At 40.5% G+C, this 20,798-nt stretch overlaps 1 protein-coding gene and 1 long non-coding RNA gene across 5 annotated transcripts in view; one reads left to right on the forward strand and one right to left on the reverse strand.

Annotated features, from left to right (window-relative positions):
• The window catches only part of LOC148413369 (uncharacterized), a 156,641-nt gene that overhangs the window by 39,269 nt on the left and 96,574 nt on the right, over positions 1 to 20,798 (reverse strand). For all 3 annotated transcript variants that reach the window (XR_015867638.1, XM_088431772.1, XM_088431771.1), the window contains 2 exons: positions 19,848 to 19,982; positions 16,067 to 16,125 (listed from right to left, as the gene is read on the reverse strand). Coding sequence is in view for 2 of the 3 variants with exons in the window: in XM_088431772.1 (XP_088287898.1) it covers positions 16,067 to 16,125; positions 19,848 to 19,940 (152 nt within the window). In the remaining variant the exon portion in view is untranslated. The remainder of the gene's footprint in view (positions 1 to 16,066; positions 16,126 to 19,847; positions 19,983 to 20,798) is intronic.
• LOC148413370 (uncharacterized) overlaps positions 1 to 20,798 on the forward strand; it is a 32,508-nt gene that overhangs the window by 1,374 nt on the left and 10,336 nt on the right. Inside the window, exons 2-3 of one of the 2 annotated variants that reach the window (XR_015867640.1) lie at positions 11,347 to 11,412; positions 18,326 to 18,578. This is a non-coding gene — a long non-coding RNA (uncharacterized LOC148413370). Of the gene's footprint in view, positions 1 to 11,346; positions 11,413 to 18,325; positions 20,118 to 20,798 lie in introns of those variants that run through there. The other variant, XR_015867639.1, reaches the window with a different exon arrangement.

Raw genomic sequence — 20,798 nt, forward strand, 5'->3', positions numbered from 1 at the left:
AACATTGGATTTAGGTAAGCAGTGATACCATTGCTATGTATTGTTTTTTTTATTTGGAAAAATATCACTTGATCAAGCCTTTTCCAACACGTCATATTACAAAATAAATAAAAGCATGTATCATTTCTAGTGATATCATACCGTATCGATATTGGTATCGACACAGGCTGCGACGTCGTATCAGAAGTGAAAAAAATGTTGCATTGGAATAATCCAACTTGTAAGTTTCTTTCTTAGTAAAATACTTCCAGACATACACATTTATTAGTAGTAATTTAAAAGAGAACGGGGATCCTAAATCTTAAAAACTTGACGTGATAATGAAAAACTAATAATAATAAAAACACCTGTTAGAGCAAACAAAAAAAAAAAGTATCAAATCCCTCAGTTTTAAGTTCATTGCTAAAGGCTGACGAGGGACATCTTTAATTGAGAATTGGAATATAAATATGTGAATTCCATTCCTTCAACTCAGCTGCACACACATTTGAACACACATTTGTTTTGACAAATTGAAACCGTTTGCTTTTCACCGGGCAAAAGTGATTCACGGCCGAGGGCTTGCCATCGGTTCTTTCCCGTCACTTTGTTGTGCGGGTCAGTCGGGCCTGGGAAGCCAAAAGCGGCTTGTGAGAGGCAGCGCTGACAAATCAAGCTGTCAATCAAAAGTGTGTGTGTGTGTTTGGAGCGGCTCGCCGTCACGTGAGATTCTACTTCATGAGGGTGGGGAGGAAAAAAAAAAAAAGGAAGCTCCTAGCAATGGCATAGCAACTGAGCAAGGCCGATTAAAAATATATCGATTGCCGGTAAATTATTCCTGCCGCATGGATGAGGAAGGCGCTAATTGGAGGAATTATAACTAATTGATGGCGTCAGAGTGAATTTAGACATTTCAAAGAGACGTCTGGGCCGAGGAGGCCCGTCGGGCGCGACGTTGAGGACTTCCTGCTGAAGTAAACAAGGTCGGGCGACCCGCGGACGGCTCACTTGCCACCGCGCCGGCTTTGCGGCCCGTTATATCGCTGCACACCCTCCAGAAAAACAAACGACAACAAAAGACACACAATTTCTCCGTCCTGACTGATTAAATCGATTATGGCCCTTCAAAAATAAGCCGGCAGTTGTCAACAAGTAACACTGGTGTCTTTATTACATATAAACCAATGTCAGAATCTTGTATACTCAAATATATCATAAAATGAACTCATGAGCTCATTATGCAGACCTCTCAATCAAAACAAAGCGATTCTTCATTTTTAACAGGCAATGATTAGATGAGCGATGCAATGAATTGAGCTGGATGTTGCTATTTTACAAACAACCTCAAGATACAGTCTGTTCAAAATATACGGAAAGTTCAATTGAGGACAAATGTGTTCAATATAAGTCCATTCATCTACTAGTAACACAAACACACATGAGAAGTATTAATGTCCTCATAACTTACTAACCTATGTAATATATGTAACTACAGTATGTATGTAACTCTATATGCATAGTTTGACAGTTACCTATTCATATATACACAGATAGTTACACGCATTTTTATGTATATTCATATATATGTAACTGTATGTATTGCTCAAGAGAGAAACATACAGTGTGTGTGTGTGTGTGTGTGTGTGTGTGTGTGTGTGTGTGTTTACAATTGTTACCCAAACTGACCCATGAATAGTTAAAATTTGCATATACAGTAATTGACACCTATTGAAAGTCATTGGGAGGAAACAAACGATCTTGTCGGATTTTAACGATTAATCGGTACATTTTCCTGGCAAAAATCGGCACTGGCCTGAAAGAAAAATCCATATTGGTTTCACCTTTAAGCGTAAAGCTGTTTGCAAAATTCAGATAAAGTTAAAAACAGGTGAGAAATAATAAGCGGAGTCATAAAAAAGTGGGCGTGATCAGGGCATGATTGAGCTTAATGCAAATGCAGACAAAATGGCCGCTGTTGCTAAGCGAGCGGGGAAGACGACGGGGGCGTGCGCTCTTTGACGCGCCCCACCCCTTGCCCCCGTGCCGCAAATTCAATCGCTGCACGGAGCAGTTTGCGTAGGTCGCGGAACGCCGGGCGCGCTGCGCTACGCTACGGACTTTTTCTTGAATGTGCCGCGCGTAAATAAAATAAGAGAAAGTTCTCTATTAGAATGAGTGATTACATAAATATTTTGAGGGCCAACGTGGAGTTTGGAAGATGACTGTGATGTGACAGCTTCATATGAAAGTCTGTTTGAGTGGCGCCAGTTGAAAGCGCTTGCTAGCATGACACAAGGAAAGTCTTCAAACGCCCCCCTCCACCTACCCCCCCCCCCCCCCCCCCCCCCTCCCCATGCGTAAGGTTAACTTTGAGTAATCATGTGAGAGAGACTTTTCTTTGGAAGCCTCGTGGAAAGGCGGAGGACTGCTCGCTAACTTTCTTCCCTCGCTATACTTTTGACTTTTTCTCACATTTTACATTTTTTTTAGAGGCCGCCTCCTTGGCAACGATAAAAACAAAGAAAGATGTCAATTTTTGTTTTTTTTTTTTTAATCTGAGTCTTTTCAGATGATTGGAACACAATGACAGTGAAGACTTCAAGTGACATGATTTCTTTTATGAATTAAATTACCAACGTTGATTTTTTTTTGTATGTCACACACACGGCAAAATCACAAAAAAAAAGATGTGTTATGTTGTGCTAATAAGAAGCGTGCTAATGCTTGAATCGGTCAAACAGATGGCGCAAGATTTCATTGTTGAGTTTCATATAAGATTGTTTGATTTATTTATTTATATTTTGATGCTTTTGATCAGCAACTGCAGCTTGCATGCTAATAATTGTTGATGATGGAAGCGGGCACAAAAAAAAAGTCTCTTGAAGAAGCAAATGAAAGCTAGCTCATGAATTTCTTTGCTTTTGATAACAAGTTTTACAAATGTAAAACAAACAAAAAAAATCAGCAAACAGATGGCATCTTTAGCAAACTATTGCACAAACTGGAAAGTTATACTAGAATGTTTTTATATGAACTGGAGAAAGAGTTCATAAATGTATCCACTCAAATTGTTGGAAAATAAAATGGGAATTACACAATTTATTTATTTTTACATTACAAAGTATTTAGTGGTTCAAGTTTCCGAAGTCTAAATTCAACAAGGGAAAAAATGCTGCATGGTTGGTAGATTTTACATTTATGCTACAATTACCACATAAGGTAAAATATTCATAATAAAGACACAGAATGATTTTTTTAATTAGACCTATGTGTGTCATAATTTCACCACAATGTATCCTGAAAAATTGGAGCATTCAATTTACACCAATTCAATTGACATTTTTCTGTATTTTGTCACATGTGCACCAAATTAAAACATCTGAATCCATATAGATTTTATAACTTGAATATACACATAATTCAAAATAAAACATTTTATCGCGTACAACCACCTGACGAAATAAAGTTCAGTAAATTCAACAATCCTTTCAGTTAAAATAGGACACAATTCAAATAATCATTTTTTTTTGCATTTGTCAAAATGCCTTTTGTTGGTCTAGAAATATTATTTAGCAAGAAGCATGAATGTATTTTTTTTAGTATTAGCGGTACTGTACACAGTGTGCCATTAAATTTGATTTCTTCAAGTGGTTGCACAAAATGAAAGCATCCGTTTTTTAAGGAGAATATAAATCTACTTTGAAAAATGTCTCTAGATCCAGAAGACAACCACAATGGACAAAATAATAATAATAATAGAATAAAAAAGGGAAACAAATATACAATAAATCACTGTTATATAGAATTGTTGCGACTAAGGAAAAATGCAGCATTTTTTTTGCGCATTTTTAATTTGATTGCACTTATGCACTAATATATTATGAAAAAATGTTTAATTTTATATTTAATTTAAAACACAAAACATTTAGTATTTATATTTTTTAGTACTAGCGATAACGTATACAGCGTGGCATTAAATTTCCTCCATTTTATTTCAAGAGGTTGCACAAAATGAACGCATCCATTTATTAAGGAGAATATAAATCTACTTTAAAAAAATGGATTCAGATTATTTTATTGCGTACAACCACAATGGGCAAAAAAATAATGACAAAAAAGAAAAACAAGAAGATTTTTTTTCCCCCATGAAAATACGGTAAATCACTGTTATATGGAATCATTGCGACTAGGAAAAACACAGCATATCTTTCTGCGCCCTTTTAATTTGGCTGCAGTTATATATTACGAAAAAGAAAAAAAAGATGATTTTCATTTTAAATACAGAAACTTAATTTTTTTAGTACTGGCGGTACTGTATACAGTGTGCCATTGAATTTCCTCAATTTTATTTCATCAAGTGTTTGCACAAAATGAAAACATTCGTTTTTTTAAGAATATAAATCGTACTTTTTTTTTTTAAATGTATTTGGATATATTATATAGACTTATTTTATTATTTACAACCACAACGGACAAAAAAAAGAGAAAAAAAAAAGAAAAAGCATGAAAGTACAGTAAATCACTATTAAATGCAGCATTTCTTTCTGTGCCCTTATATTATAAAAAAAGAATAATTTTAATTTAATTTAAAATCTAATTATATGAGTGAAAATAATGGGTGAGCTAGTACGTTCATAACTGCTGTTTTTTTATGTGTGTGAGGCAATAATTTGGGGTCGTCTGGAGTTCTTCAGCAAATTTCAAAAGGCTTTTTCTGAAATCTGAACGGCTGGAATAGAAAAATGGGGTAAAGAGGAAAAAAAAAAGGAAGAAAATTAGCCTAATAGCTAGTAAGGTGAAAAAAAGCAAAAGAGAGGGAGGAAAAAGAGTCTTTTTTTTTTTTTCCATAAAAGGATCTCGCTGTGGGTCCATCTCATAATGGCCTCACCTGAAGGATTTCATATTTGGCCTTAATGAGCCCAAGCGCACTTTCACTTTTTCAGGGGGAAGCGGGCCAAAAGAAAAGATGCACGAGACAAACGTGAGCTAGTGACAGGAGGAAAATAGCAAAAGCCGTCCTCTAAAGGTGCTCCGATTTCACAGTGGCAAATAAAAGTCCCCTCGTATTTCAGGCCTATCTTGTTCTCCCTGTTCCACAATTTAGCTCATCTCTATTTGCCGTTTGGACTTCATCAAGGTGATTGGGCAGAATGGAGCGCCTGCTAATGCGTCTTCATTAGCCGGTTGGTGACTTTGCTTTTGTCGCGTGAGAAGGCGTTTGTGGAGCAGGAGGCCGGCCGTTGAACGCATCGCAACGCCTTGCGCTGTCACGCGCCGCTCGCTCCCGGAATGTCTGCCGCACGTCACTCAGCGTTCGCTTGCCTGACAACGGGGCCGCAGGCCCGCCGGCCCTACCGCACGCGCTCATCACTTGACTGACTTTGACGTCGAGGCGCACGCTGGCAAAGACTAAATAAAGTTTGCAGGAAAAAAAAAATGCAGGATCGTTATCAGATTTTTATTAGTAAAGTTGGTCCGGGTGTCAAAGTTTTGTAAAGCGGACCAGGTACGGAGATCAGGTGAAAACGCGTTTTAGTCGAATGTTGCCGGATAAATTAAGCAGAGGTTAACGGCGTCAAAGTCTTTTAATGAATCGACAACAGATATTAGTTAATGAATAAATTCAATCTGCAAGAGCTGTCAAAAAGAATCAAATTAAGCGGCAGTTAAGAGTATTTTACGATAGATATCTTTTATTGTCATTACACCTGCAGTACAAGACAAGTAGCCCGTCAGGATGATGATTATCCACATCTTAGCATAGATATGGTTACACAAGGGGATGATGGAAGAAAAAAAAATAAAACGAGTGTTCAGCCATGCCCCAAACAGAGGGCGTGGCACAAGTCTGGGAAAAATCAAATCCCTGTGCATGCGCCTTAAGAATCGACTGAAGGGTTTTTAGAACCGTTGATAGTATGTATTTGACGTTGTCTCACATGCGTGCGAAATTTAAAAAAAAAAAAAAAAGTTTGCAGAAAAGACGCAAAATGACATATAGCTATTGGGTTGTTTTTACTAGAACCGGTCCAATCCAGTCTTTTAAGGCAGGATGTCAACGTTTTGCAAAGTGGACCAAATATGAGGTGGAAAGGTGAAAATGTGGAGGGCGAGCATGTATGCAGTCTTCACAGACTATTAACATCTATATTTATATCATAAAATCAAGGACAAAATTCTATCTAACTACGCCCCTGAATGTCACAACTACTTTTTATACCTGTGCATATATTTTTAAATTATTTTATGGTACTGATTATGCTGAATATGATCCTTCAACATGGCCAGAAAATAATCAACCAAATGGAAAATGTTTGTTTTTATTCATTTATCTATGTATTTTATTCTATTCTAATATATATATATATATATATATATATATATATATATATATATATATATATATATATATATATATATATATATATATATATATATATATATACACGCATTTTTAAGGACTAAAAAAGTACAAAAATATTGCCCAAAAAAAAATATATATATATATAATGTCATCTGGGAAAATTTTCAGCTCCCTAGCGCTATGCAATGTTTTTTCTTTGATGTGAACAAAACACCGCACAAGTGTTAAATATGGCCTCAGAGAGAATTATTTTGGATTTTGCTCAATCAAAGTGGAACTGTATTACTTCTTTATTGCTCAGGGTAATGGAAGAAAGTTATTTATTTTTTTGTGGGGGGGGGGCTGCGAATGGACCGGGTCGACCAGGGTCGTCAGGCGAGGTGCGAAAGCTCACTCTGACTTTGTAGCCACCGCTGCCAACAGAGGAGCATATCTCAAGCCAATCTGTCACCAAATGGAGTGAAAAAGAAATGGCGTGCCAACAGCGCCAGTCTAACATCGCCGCTAACACACACGCGCACACACCTCCTTATCTCCATTTCATTACACTTACAAAACGGCTCATAAAAACGTAGATTCATGAAGCTCTCTTAACACATTAACAGAATGGGGCTTTAAAAAAAAAAAAAAAAAGGTCACATAAGCTCTTTAAAGCAAAGTATCAGTAATGTTGTGTTAACTGCCTTCTTCTTTTTCCACCTCCAAGAAGTTTTATTGCGATTGATGCGGCGGCGAGCTTTCGCACGTCTGCCACCCTTGCGCGCCCGGCCGGCCCACACTGACGGTGACAGACCAGGCACGTCGCTGACATGTTGCTAACATGTTGCTAACATGCTAAAAGCGAATTGGGGGGGGGGGGGGGGGGGGGGGGGGGGGGGGGGGGTGAAAAGTTAAATCTCGTACAACTAGCGGCTGGCCAAGTACGATCGGCGCAGTATTGTTTTTCAAAATCTTTGTTCACAGTCAGCAATAAGATTTATACGCTCGTGTAGCGCCGTTGTATCACGACAAACGCTACCCTGAGTGGTGTCACCGAGTTTAAAAGAATAAAATTATGATTCCATTTTTTCTTTAAATCAAATCGCAACCGACATACTTCAAATAAATTTTGTTGGTTTAAAAACAGTTTAGAGCAGCGTTACATTGGATATAAACATTTCGCCTAATGTACAAAACTATTTTTAACTACATTACAAACATTTGTATTTTCTTCGACTCCTAACCAAAGTTAATTGAACTTTTAATGAGATTCTAAACTAAGATTCTAGACCTAATGTTTTTCCTTTTTAGATATTCTTTAAAAACTATTTTGTCAAACGTTTCGTTCGAGTCAAAGATAAAGTTCCAGTATATCAATTATTGCATACTCATGACACAAAACACATTTTTTGATCAATTAATATCAAAGGGAACTCTTTGGCTTGCGTAAGAATTTGTCAAAATAAAACACCACTTGTGAAATTGACCAAATTTGGACATTTGTCCCCATTTGTCCCCAAAGGTGACAATAAAAAAAATGGTAATCTAAATAAATTGGTTGATAACGTACGTAGGAACACTCATCTTACGTTCCCTACTTGTTGAAAACATGTTATTGTTTATAAATAAAAAGAAATCCAAAATCCCCTCCCACAAGAAGACACCTGCTATTAATATTTGAAATGTCGTAAACGTGGTGAATTTCATAGCGCGCCGGTGACAAACTACCTGCTGTGGGAGATAAAAGTAGCTCAAAAGGAGTGGGGGGGAGGGAGGGGGGTGGGGTGTGAGGCTTTTGGGGGGGTGGTCTGAAGGGGTGCATTTTAGGATCAAGAGGCAGGCTCCTCACTGGGATTCTCAACCCACTTTAATACCATTTGGGGACATTTTCAACTGGTTGCCTCAAACTTTCACACACTTGATATTTTCTTTGCAACTTAGGTCTTTTCTTGTTGGGGGGGGAGTGGGAAGCATTTCAGTTATATTAGCCAAGAATTAATCATTTCATTTATTAGCTACGGAGCTGTTCTGCTCATTTCGGGAGATTTTGCACATTTACTGTCGAGTGTAATTAGCCGTAAATCCTCACCCTGGAAGCCTACACTCTTGGTCAAAAATAACCCAAGTTTGGTGGAAAAGGGACTGATCCAGCTTTTTGTGTTAGAAATGGAATACACAAAGTTGGAGTCACTTCTAAATGGCCAAGTTGAGCTAACTTGGGTCAATTAAACCCAACAATCAAAAAACCATTGAGTCAAATAGAATGACTGATCTAACATAAGTCAATTTGACTCGACTTTCTAATTAGTTTGTCGTGAGATTTTATCTGCAAGATCTCGTTATGGGAAAAAAAAAACGCCTAAAAATGCTATCTTTAGGCTCGAAACAAAATAAACTGAAATTATTTTTTTAGTATCAGTGACACAATCAGGTAATAAGTCAAAAAGTACATGTTAAAAAAAAAAAACGTGTTGGAAGATTGACAAGAGGAACAAAACAGACATGTTGAAGCTAAACAAACACTAACTAAAAAAATGGACCTTTCTATCAAAATGGACTAAGTTATATCAGTGGTTGCAATATGAAGATGATGACAGATTCTACATGTGAGGTCATTCACTGTGACATTTGTTAATATCCGTTGTTTTTTTGTACACGTCTTGTAAAGGCAGTTTGAACCTCAGACTGACTTAGATAATCGATTTTATTTTCCGTCCTTTTCGCCCCCGGTCCATGGAGCTTTTCTCCGGTCCTTTTGTGCCAGTCTAATCGAAACGATCTCAGCACGGGTACTTTCGGGACCTGCTGGACATTTTCCAGAGGCCGCAGGATTTCATCGCCTCGCTGGAGTTTGTTTAAATCGGCTCTTCCGCGCCACAATGGGAATGGGACGGACAAGCCGCGTCCGTCGAGCCTCGCGGATTTCCAGAGCTGACCCCGGGCCGCGGCAAATAAACGCTTCTGCTCGTCTGCTCGGCTTGGAAAAGGAAGAATAATCTTTGGGAAGGGGGAGAGACGGAGGGGAGGGGGAATTATCGGTGGCCAAAACGAAACTGGCAACGCCTGCGAGGAGTGCATGTGGCGGCGGGCTGCTCTATAAAGACATCTGCTGATTGCACAGTTTGGGGAGAGAGCAGCCTGGCAGGGAAAGGTGCAAAAGAGAGACGGCGGGAACAAGAGACGCTCGCAGCCGGTCACCTTGAACACGGGGACGTATGTACACCCGCTGGACACAACATTAGGCACGCCTTCGCAATCCAAAGTGAGCTCTGGCCAACATTTGCTGTACTTGTAGAGGGAGGCGTCACGCTGAAAGGTAACAAGCAGATTGGCGACACCACTCAGCTTGTCGCCATACAGTGGCGCTACATCAGCGTCCAATTGTTATTGCTGACAAACGTTTTTAAAAACTAGTCCAGTTGACCCAAGTATGCGTACCCGTTTTGTTTTTTTTTTCAAGATTTGAACATATATGCGATGAGTTCACAAAACCAGGCCTTCCATTACTCCAAAGCTGACAGTGCGTCTTATAATACGCGGCACCTTATACAGTGCATAAACTTTGGATTTTAAACTCTCGATTGGTCTTGGCATTGATATCAACCGGGATTGTCAAACTCGTTTAAGCTTGCAGGCCGCATGGAGGAAAATGTATTCCCAAGTGACATTCCATTTAGCGCAGCTCCATTCTCCATTTATTGGATGCATAACACAACACAGCCACTACTGTAGCTTCTATTCTATAAGCCTTATAATGGAGTGTACCCTGTATATGAAAACAGTTGTAAAACAGGCCATTCATTGAAGGTGTGCCATATAATCCGATGCGCCTTATAGTGCGGAAAATACAGCAGGACCCCCGAAATGAAAATTCAGAAATTGATATATTTGAATTCTGCCCTTAATTCCTTTTTAAAATGATATATAATGCATTGGAGGTAGCTCAAATATTGATGATGTTGCAGCAATTTGAACGTTGTCAAGTTGAAAGGCCTAGTTTGAGGAAAATGCATGGAAGCTTTTGCTGCATTCATCTTTCAATGGCGCGCATGGTCCACTAATCCCTTATTTTCATACACTTGGATTACAATTTCAACATTTTGGTGGCTGGGGAATTAAAGTCGAGACAGTTCAGTTCCAGTTTACATGATTACAGGACAATTGCTTCATGTATGTAAGGATGTCCATCCATATATGCGAGTGTGGCTGTGTAGAAGAGACATCCAGATAAAAGTGTGACATTTCAACACCCACACCCTTCTGCCATGCTCTTTATACATGGGAATCAGTGATGACTGCACTTGTTGCCACCTTGAACCTCCACACTTCTACCAGGCAAATATCTCATATTTTGTTACAAGTATTCTGTTCGTACACAGACGCTAAATCGAGGTAGGTAGGATTATTGACGTTTAATTAACTACACTCAAATACACGTACTGTATATGCACATATATGCATATTTAATTTAATCAAGTTTCCTCAAATAGAGTCGAAAAAAAATTCTAAGCTTTCAGTTACTGTTCATAGGACGCACCCTTACTTTTGGCCTTCATTTTTGGGGGGAATTACAGTAAATAAATAACACCTGAATAATGTTTTAATGCTTTTGTTGGTTTTCTATTGTAACTAAAGCACACGTTTTCTAAGTATCCCACTTTTTTAAATATTATGAGCCGTATTATGGAAACACTCCATCCATCTGCTCCTGGTCCGGCCCTTTTTTGTTACATTTTAGAAGCCTTTGTGGCCCTCGAGTCGAAAGGTTTGCCCGCCCGACTGGAAGCCACTAGTAGCGACCGCCGGGTGTCATAGCAGATCAAGAGTATTTTTGCTCTCTGTCATTGATTTAGGCCCGAGGTAGCATGTTGACAGAGCTTATGAAGACATCTCAGGCATCTGGTTCTCCCTCAGCTGAGCCACATGTGCTCCTCTGATCACTTCGAGTTGCGGGTGTTTTCAACAAGTCTGCCCTCTCTCCGATGACCTCTCACCCAGACGCTCTCCTCTGCTTTGTTGTGCAGGTCAGAGTTCAAACAGACGCAGACGGACGCGCGGCCTCAGTTTGCTATGCAGATTCGCGCCGGCAGGTAGGTCTAGTCCGGGTGCCCCACCCCCAACCCGCACCCCCTCCCGCAGGGATCCCCCACCGACGCGCCGCTCTCGGGTCAGGGCCGAGGGCCCGGTGGGCTCCGAGCACGGGTCAAGGAGGGCTCGGACGGGCCAGAGATGAGACGGCGCGCTGGCATGAGGACTGGCGTTTGATGTGGCGCCGGCCCGGGCTATTTTACCGTGTGACCGTGGCTTTAATTAGCTCCTGCAGCTGCTACTTCCTGGTTGAGTGGTCCTGGCAAACTCGGGCTCTGTAATTTCTTACAGGTTGGGAGTGTTTGGCGGACTTTCATGATGTGTACTTAAACAGAAGGACAGATACCGTAATTTTCCAAATATACAGTAAGAGGCACATTTTTTTTCCAAAAAATGAAGACCAAAAGTATGGGCGCGTATAAACTAGGAGTTACCAACGTGGTGCCAGCGGGCACCAGGTAGCCCCCGAAGATCACATGAGGAGCCCGCAGGCTTGTTCTGCAAATACCTTACAAGAGATAGAACATCGGTACCAAAGAAGTCGCTCTCACTTTCCAAAAGGTTAGTGATCCCCTCGGTTTCAGTGATATTCCCGTGTCACCAAGGATGGACTCAGACGTTGGTTAAGTCTGCTCGCTTCTTTTATTGAAAATAATGCCGTAACGTGAGCTGCTGATAGCTGCAACAGGCAAAAATAAAATGAAAAAAAATCTGATGTTAAGTTACCGTTACCAAACTTTTGGCCTTCATTTTTGGGGAAAAAGCGCATCTTTTATTTGGGCTATTACGACATTTTGGATTTTTATCCAAAATACTCGACATTCGACTGGAGTTTTCCTTCCGATACCCAAATACAAAAACTACCCGATTAGCCACAGACCTAATCGAGTGTTTATCCCTACACAAAGCCGCGTTAAAGCAAGCAGCGGAAACGGCCCGCTGAGAGCTAGCGTCGAGAAATTGATCTCAGATTAGACGAGCGCGATTCATCCTCTCGTCTCCTTTGTCCCCGCCAACTTGGTGGATCTCCACTTGCAACTCCTTAAAAGGGAGGCTTCACAGCTGGCTGAAGCATACTAATACCCTGGACTCATTAAATTAATGGGAGCCTGATTCGCCTTCTACTCACTGTGCACCGTTGCCCTTTGAGTTTGCCGGGGCTAGAGGCTGCGCAGCACTTTGAAAGCCCTGACCGGCATATTGAGCGTGTTTTAATAGAAGCCTTTTGAGACTCCTGGAAAGATGCGCACTAACTCTTTGCCTTCAAGTCCCCGCACGGCTCCGTGTGATCTCGTCGCATCTCCCCGATATACTTGGACCGAGGCCCGCAGACAGGAAGGCGACCGCCTGTGCTAAATGAGGCCAGAGGTGTCCATATCTAAGCGGGGACCATTCTTTCATGGAGATGTGAATTTTCAAGACACGCGCCCGAGCGCACTTTGATGTCCAAAGACGCTTAAAAGAAGACGGACAGACGGGTGGACATGGGGCGCGGGACCAGAGTCGCCTTTCTCCTCGGACCCTCGTTTTTTACTTCGCTGACTTAATTACATGGCTCGGAGACAGCGTATAAGCGCTGAGAAATAAATAGGAGACCCTCGTAGCGTCATTATGAACGTTATCGTCCGCCTAATGGGAAGGCACGCTGAGAATCGTTCCATAATGCAGACAGAAGCCGTCGATTTATCGCCAGAGGTAGAAAAAGCGGAATTCCGAGGCGTGGAGGCCAAAGACGAGTGTTTTATTTTTTTTTTGGGGGGGGGCACTGCTTTTCATATAACGGGAAGAAAAGAATATCAATATTATGTTTGCATATTTGCCCACCAGCTGTAAGATGAGTTGGTAAGACAAGAAAGCAAGGGAAGGTAATTAACATAACAAAAATAAAACAAGCAGGGGTTCATCTGGCTGATCTAAAACCAAACGTTAAGATAAACATAATTTCTGCAAAGTGAAATTGTTAGGACAATCATATTTTGCATTTCAATTACTGTCAGGAACAGACAATTGGTGTTACTTTACACTCAAAGACAACAATTACAGATGAAAGCGAAGAATTCCACTTTGGATGTTTTGGCTTTTTTTTTTCCTTTTTTTTTTTTTAGAGCGATAAAACCATGATAATATTGAGGCACTTCTAGTAGTCAATATCTCTATTGTAAGAATTAGGGGTGACAATGCAACTTTTTGACTTCTGATACAATACCGATACTGCAGCCTAAACTACTGTGAAAAAAAATCGATATTATACAGTATCAGCAAAAATGTTACATGCTTTTAGCTATTTGCTATTTATTTGCTATTTATTTCGCATAAAATGTTGATTTGACAACGTGATACTAGTCAAATAAAGAACAATAGTTGGGAAATGTAAGTGACAAAATGCAATATTCAATATGATGCAGATGCTGCTCGATACAAAAGCAGTAGTGGATGACTATTAATGGACCACTTGTATATTAGTGTTTATTACTTCCGATACAGCAGCTGAGAGTGCCATTCCAAACAAGCTGATATAATATCTGCAGAAATTATACATGCTTTTATTTATTTTTCATCTAAAACGTTGATTTGATCACGTGATAATATTCAAACAAATAACAACAGCTGACAAAGGTAAGTGTGAGAGGAATGGACTACTTTTATTTTAGTGTTTTATCTCAGAGATTTCGAATGTAGACAGAGAGTAATTTTTTACTTTAGTCCTTGAAGTAATCAATGACTTCGTATTTGACTGTCTGAATGAATTGACTACGTATCTCGTCTTCAATTACCTCAGTGTTTGGTAATGAAATCAATTACTTGAACACTTAACTACCCAAAGTAATTGATTATGTTAGCGCTTCATTTCCTAGACACTCCTTAAGCCAAACACTTTAAAAAAAAATGTGAAAAAAGTCAAATAAATACGTAAAATACTTATTTGGGATTGAATGAGTGAATTGTTTGACAGCACTAGTTTAGCTTTTTGAATCAAAAGGTGAGCCTACGAGATAGCAGTGGTACTTTTGTGAATAAACAAAAATACGGCTGAGTCAGGCAGTCAAGCATTGCATCATGCAAACTCTTCCTTATCATTTCCGCGTGAGCAACATCAACGATACAGCCCAGGGTAGCACCACGCAGGACTGATTGGCTTTCCATGGCCGCCTCTGACAGTAATGATTCCTCCCAGCCTTTGATCGCAGCCAGATATCGCCACGGCGGCATCATGGCGCCCTACGCGGCTCCTGCGCTGATGCTAACAAGCGGACGGCGTGCTAACATGCCTCCCACTCCAGAGCGCCCTAATTTATTCTCAGCACCGGGGATGCAAGTCGCAGTGGTCGACGTGGTACCTGGCAACAATGCTGGGGGGGGTTGATGCGATCAAGAGGGGAAGGGCACGGTTAGCGGGCAGGTTTGGAGCCACGTGGGCTCCCACTGTGACACGCCACTCATCTAGGCCACATTGGACCAAAAAAAAAAAAAAAAAGGGGGGGGAAGCGCGCTGAGATCTTATCCCACAGAAGCCAATTTCCTCCACCAAAGTTCTCCTTCTCAGAATGTGGCTCAAGCACTTCAAAGTGGAGAGCACGATTCTCTTGGCAGCTCATGTTGTCCGCCTTCAAAAAAAAAAAAAAAAAAGCCCGAGCTCGGCAGGGCTGATTCCGGCTTCAGAGAGGGAGGAAAGAATTTGGCGGCGGCGGAGGCTTAAGGGCGCCCATCCCCATCCAGAGGTGGGCCGCGTTTCATCCGGGCGGCGGGGTTTGGTGACGAGGCGCTTCACAGGTGGGAGCCGGCCCGGGTCAAAGCAGCGCGCTGGCTAAGGACGGGATTTGCCGCTGTTATTTTTCTATTAGGGCCGAATTATGCTAAGCCTTCAGAGGCCATCTTTGCGTTGCTATGGCAGCCCATATTTCCTACCGGGTTGTGACCTTGAATGACTACAGTGCAAAGCCAAGTCGCCCCCGCAGCCTTTGAGGATTAGAAGCGGGCTCTCTTAGTTATGCAAAACAACTCTGATATGATTGAGCCTTGAATGCTTGAATGACAAAACTTTATTGAGATTGCCTCTCTTTTCATCTGATTATTGTCACTCTATTATTTCCAATCACTTGGCACGGCTTCAAACCGGGCTTTGTTAAGGACCACGCCGGGCTTTTCTTTTGCCCACGCCTCGGCTAAGCTCGTATCGCCGACCGTTTGCGGGACAAAACATGCAAAACACCCTGGCCCGGGACAACATTTCACTGAGAAAAAGGGCGACATTTTTATTAATACGATTCCATGGACCAAACAGCAGATCTCGATTGATTTCTTTAGCGCACACTTAAAATGGTCACGCTTTGTTGATTTTAACACGTGATCAAAAAACACACCACTCAAAAGCGATCCTAAGGTATCTAGGGAAAAAAAAAGTTTTTTTAACAGTTTTTTCCATATGTAAGGTTGTTTTGGGGGGCTTTTTCGAACAGAACCAGCCATTGGTAAGGACTTCTTTTATGATTCCACATTTGGAGGGATGTAGCTATCTAGAATGTTGTTTTTTTTGTAGTCAGATAGCCCACAAAAAAATGTAATGAAATATTGAGTATTCTGTTCTTTTTTTTTTTTTAATTGCTTGGTGAAAAATAAGTATAAACACTAAAGACCAAGTAACACATTTCCACTCACTTATGAATGACCGGGTAGGATGATGGATGGATGCTTGTTGCGTGGGCCCGTCGCTTGAGCTGCAAGATGGCGCGGCACCGGAAGAGCAAACGAAAAAGCAAATTAGGTTACATCGTCAACCAAACTGCGCATTCAAAGGGGATTCATGCGTGGAGGGGCGAATCTCCTCACGACATTCAAGGGCCTATTTTAATGACACGTAACTCGAGGCTTGCGGTCAAGACAAGAAAAATGGACTTCACAAGGACTTTTTTTTAACTCACAAACGGAAGATTTCAAGCTGTTTCAACCACAAAAAAAGCCACATTCCATCCGTGCAAATTCCATTTCAGGTAACTAAAAATGGACTTTTTGTCGCAAGCTTCAGAGGGTTTGACTTTGGACAGTTCACGGGCAAACGTTTTTAGCAGTTGCGGATACAAGGTTGTTTTTTTTTTTTTTTTCCCACTCAACGGAAGAGTTCAATCTGTTTACACAATGACCATGTTAAAAAAATGCGTTTCCTGCTTGCTGCGTTTTGAGAATGCACAAACTGATTTTGGCGAACTAACTCGTGGAAAAAAGGTTTAAATAATTGTTTAACTTTCATTTAACATAATTCACTCCCTTTTCCTTTCATTTATAAGATCTTGTGGTTGCTAGGGCAACAAGAAATGCTGCATTATATAACTATCAGAGGCTGGAGTATCTACTTCTGAGACAAATATTTTTCACACGCTGAGTAGAAAAAGTCTACACCCCCCTGTTCAAATGCCAGTATCCCCTCCCTCTTTATGAGACTCTGACAACATTTTTCAAACACATCAGGCAAAACCTGTTAGGGACTAAAATACCAGAGAATAAACTTGTTAGACATAATTTCACAGGTTTGGTGCAAACTCAAAGCTTTGAATCATTAAAACAATACGACGTTAAAGAATTGCGGCGGCAGCATCATGCTTTGAGGATCTTTTTCTTTAGTTGGAACTGGGGTCTTTAAAGCGAATTATGAACCGTTCCAAAGCACACACTGTGACAGACGAAAGCTTTCGGGCTAAGAATCAGAAAAAAATGGCAGGAAAGCCCAAAAAGAACAGAAAAAATATGTTGGGGGTTACTCGGTAGCACTTGACAAGGGGCCTGGTAAAATGGAGGAAATTATGATAGTTCAAATTCGCCTTCATCATTACCGCAAGACTTTCAGGAAGCAGAGAAATGCCTAGGGAAAGCCTGCTCCAACAATTGGGGTCGATAATAGGCACATTAAAAGGTGTGAATTGAGCGCTGACAAATTGAAGGACTTTCAATTTTCAAAAGCTATTCAAAATTGTCATCGTCAGCATAACGCATTAAGACTTCTGGCTGGTAGGAAGCATAAAAATGTCAGGAAATGCCAAACCAAACGGGGAACGATGAACAGCTCAGTTTGGAGTCGTTTTGACCACAAAGTTTTCATCAAGCGCAATAAAGATCAGCAAAAGTCATGGAAAAGTTGAATGTTTTTCGGGTTCAATCGGAAGCCCCTTAAATGGTGCCAAATGAGTGTTGATCGAATAATGAACTTTAAAATTGTCATTGTTAGCACGAATCATACGGGAAGCAGCAAAAGTCAGGAAATGATTTCTAGAACCGTAAAACTGTTATTGGCGTTAATTAGAGGCAGTTGAAATAATGACAGGTGTGTGCTGACAACTTGGGATGTATTATGAACAGTTCAAATCATAGTTTGTGTTGGAACCAAATATTCAGGGGGAAAAATAAATACATAAATGGCCAGATAAGCCTATTTGCAAATGTGAAAATCATTTAGGTTTGACAGCACAGTGCAAATTGATCTTTGACATCTAGAGCTGGCAATGGCCGTAAATGAAATAAAGATTCTTCAAAATGGCAGTATTATTTATTTACTGCAAGAAATGCATTTTTACTGCACACTTGTGCAACCACAATATTTCAAGCCCAAATAAATGTCAGCTGTTCCAGAAGGCGTTGGCCATGGTCTCAATTGTCGCCCAAATTTGTTTCTTTAACTGAATTATATTTAGCAAGGTAAATCATTTTGCTTTTTTTTTTTACTTTGGAGTACAGCTTGTTTGGTGCGATCTTAAGTAAACATTTTAAAATGTAGAAGGATTGGATTTTTTTATTTTTATACCGGAGAGGTGAGAAATGTGTAAACATTATCTTAAATGTATACTTTGTAGCTAGATATAGTTTCAGGTGTACCCGAAATGAATACAACTGATTTTTGTTTTTCATTTTTGTTCACAATCGGCACAGCTGTTTTGCGAGCTGCCTTCAAAGTTGCAAGCGGGAGACGCGGACCGGGCTGCCACTCAAGCGCCGCAAACGGAGATGACGCTTTGAAGGTACCAGATTGACACTATTGTGATCACAACGCACAACAGGAGGCGACTTTGAAGGGCAAAAGTGGCCAGTGTCGGCTTTCGCGTAACAAACATAAAACACGCCTGCAATGGATGCTGAACAACTCGGCGGCATATGGCCGAACTCGGACTGGGGAAAAGGATTCGTACGTATGCTCCTTATTGTCTCTTGCAATAGATTATCAATACACATTAGATATACACACACACGCACATATATCATCACGAGATCGCACTAGTTTGCAAAATGCGAGAAGACTGTTTTCAATTAGGACGGGGCAATTGAATTTTCTCCATTCTTTGTTATTCTGCGTAGAGCGCCATGCATGACTTTCCAGAACGGGCTGCGTCATCGGGTGGCGTCATTGCACAGCACACCTCCGACGTAGTGCGGGAGAGGATAGCAAATAAAAAAACAAAACAAAAAGAACCGACGTGGACAAGAAGTCTATCTATCTCTTTTGTATTTAAATATTGATATGGTGACATTTGAAATCGATTTAAATCGTAGGAAACGACAATCCCTATTCTTTTGCATTTTTTTTTTCGTTTTTTTAAAGCACACACCTACAAGTAAATGTTGCGTCTAGCGGACGCACGTTGTTTTAAAAGTATGCATCCCTGGAAAAAATTATGCGTCTAGAATGCTGGCGACGCCGGCAAACAAGAGAACTGCAATTTTTCGTTTTTAAACACCGCAAGACGGCGTTCCTGGGTTTAAAAATAAAGGTGCCAGGAGAACCTATTAAATTCTCAATGGTCTCATAACCAAGACTGCCATCTTGAGGCGCAAGAAAATATTAAAAGTGCTTCATGAGGCTTTGTTTTCGCTCTTATTCAGACTCCAATTTGAAAATCACTTTTATCGTTTTCGGGACTTTTCTGCATGTTACCAAGTATTGTCTTGTAAATTACACTACAAACCCAAACGACCGGTACTTTTTTGCCCCCCCCCCCAAAAAAAAATCAAGCAGTGCCATCACTTCAGAATGCAGTTGTCAGTTTAGAAATTGATCAGCGCGAGTCCCGTCAAGTGGCAGATCTCCGTCGGATTTGGTGACAGCGCCGGTGCTCCTGAGAAGTCCCGACGCATTGCGGCGCCACCAAAGCGCTGTCGATCATTTTATTTTTGACAAACTCGCATGTCGCTCAATCTAATCGGACTTTGAGGCTCCCCGTAAGACAAAGACGCCATGTAGTCTTCGGCATGTGTGTCATTGTGCGCTCAGCACCCAATAGTTTTTTTTTTTTGACTCGGTTGTTCAGCCAAGTGTGAAAAACATGACAGTCACATTTTAGCAGCTCTGATGTCTTTTTTTTTTTTTTTTTATTCCAAGCTTGAAAGCTCAATCAATATGAGGTTTGCTTGCACTTTGATGTGAGGTCTCCAGTGAAGTGATTTTTAGCATGCTTACCTGCCTGCGCTCGTGCCTGTCACCCAACCAGCCGGCGCACACCCGCAAAAGTGACTGAAGACACGAGGAGCTGCCAGAGACGCCTCCTTTCATTGCTCCTGACTGCCATTTTTGTTTTTGGGAGACGCAAGGCCACTGGATTCATGCCGCGATGTGACAAGACAAACACGCACAAAAAAAAGTGAAATATTCATTAAATAGTGGCGTAATGGAATCTGAACGGGAGAATAAATGGAAGTGTTTTGTTAAGACTGAGATACAATAAAGGAAATGCAGGTATCAATAAAAATGATTCGTTTTCTTCATTTTATGGGCAAATAAACAAATGGTGCATACAGTATTTATGAGGCTCGTTTTCAACTATTTTCCTTATGACTGAAAGGCATTAAGGTCAATTTTCTATACTTCTAGATCTGGCAAGACGATACTGGTTGCGGTGTGAAAAAAAATAATGCTGGTATCGGCTCGGATACCGATACATGGTATCTGGATTCGTCCATTCGTAGTAGACCTACCTCACGAAGTTTCCATTCGAGATCCAACTAATTTTACGGGATATTTAGTCGGTTAAAAGAAAATAATTTGGAAACCAAAAATAATATAATTTAGCAATATTTATACGTCTTTTAAAATCGTAATTTACGTTCTAAGTAAATGATATGCAGTATCGGGATTCAGGTGCTCTTATTTCGTTCAAACACTTGGCAATACAACAAAATGGATACAGCGAAACAATTTGTTCCCAGTACTTTGATTAATTTTGTCACTGAGAGCCATGGGATATTAATTAAAGGGTTCAGGAAATTTCAAATACTTGCAACCGGCTGAATTATAGCTACATGTTGGTTATGCTAATAGCGTGTACACAACATATCCGGTCAGTATTTATGCAAATAATAACAAGAAGAATAGTCCAAAACTGACCAAATACAATCATAAAAACTCATTTAG

This window comes from Hippichthys cyanospilos, chromosome 13 (assembly GCF_059441005.1).
Source record: "Hippichthys cyanospilos isolate Australia breed blue-spotted pipefish chromosome 13, RoL_Hcya_1.0, whole genome shotgun sequence".
NCBI classification, from domain to species: Eukaryota; Metazoa; Chordata; class Actinopteri; order Syngnathiformes; family Syngnathidae; genus Hippichthys; species Hippichthys cyanospilos.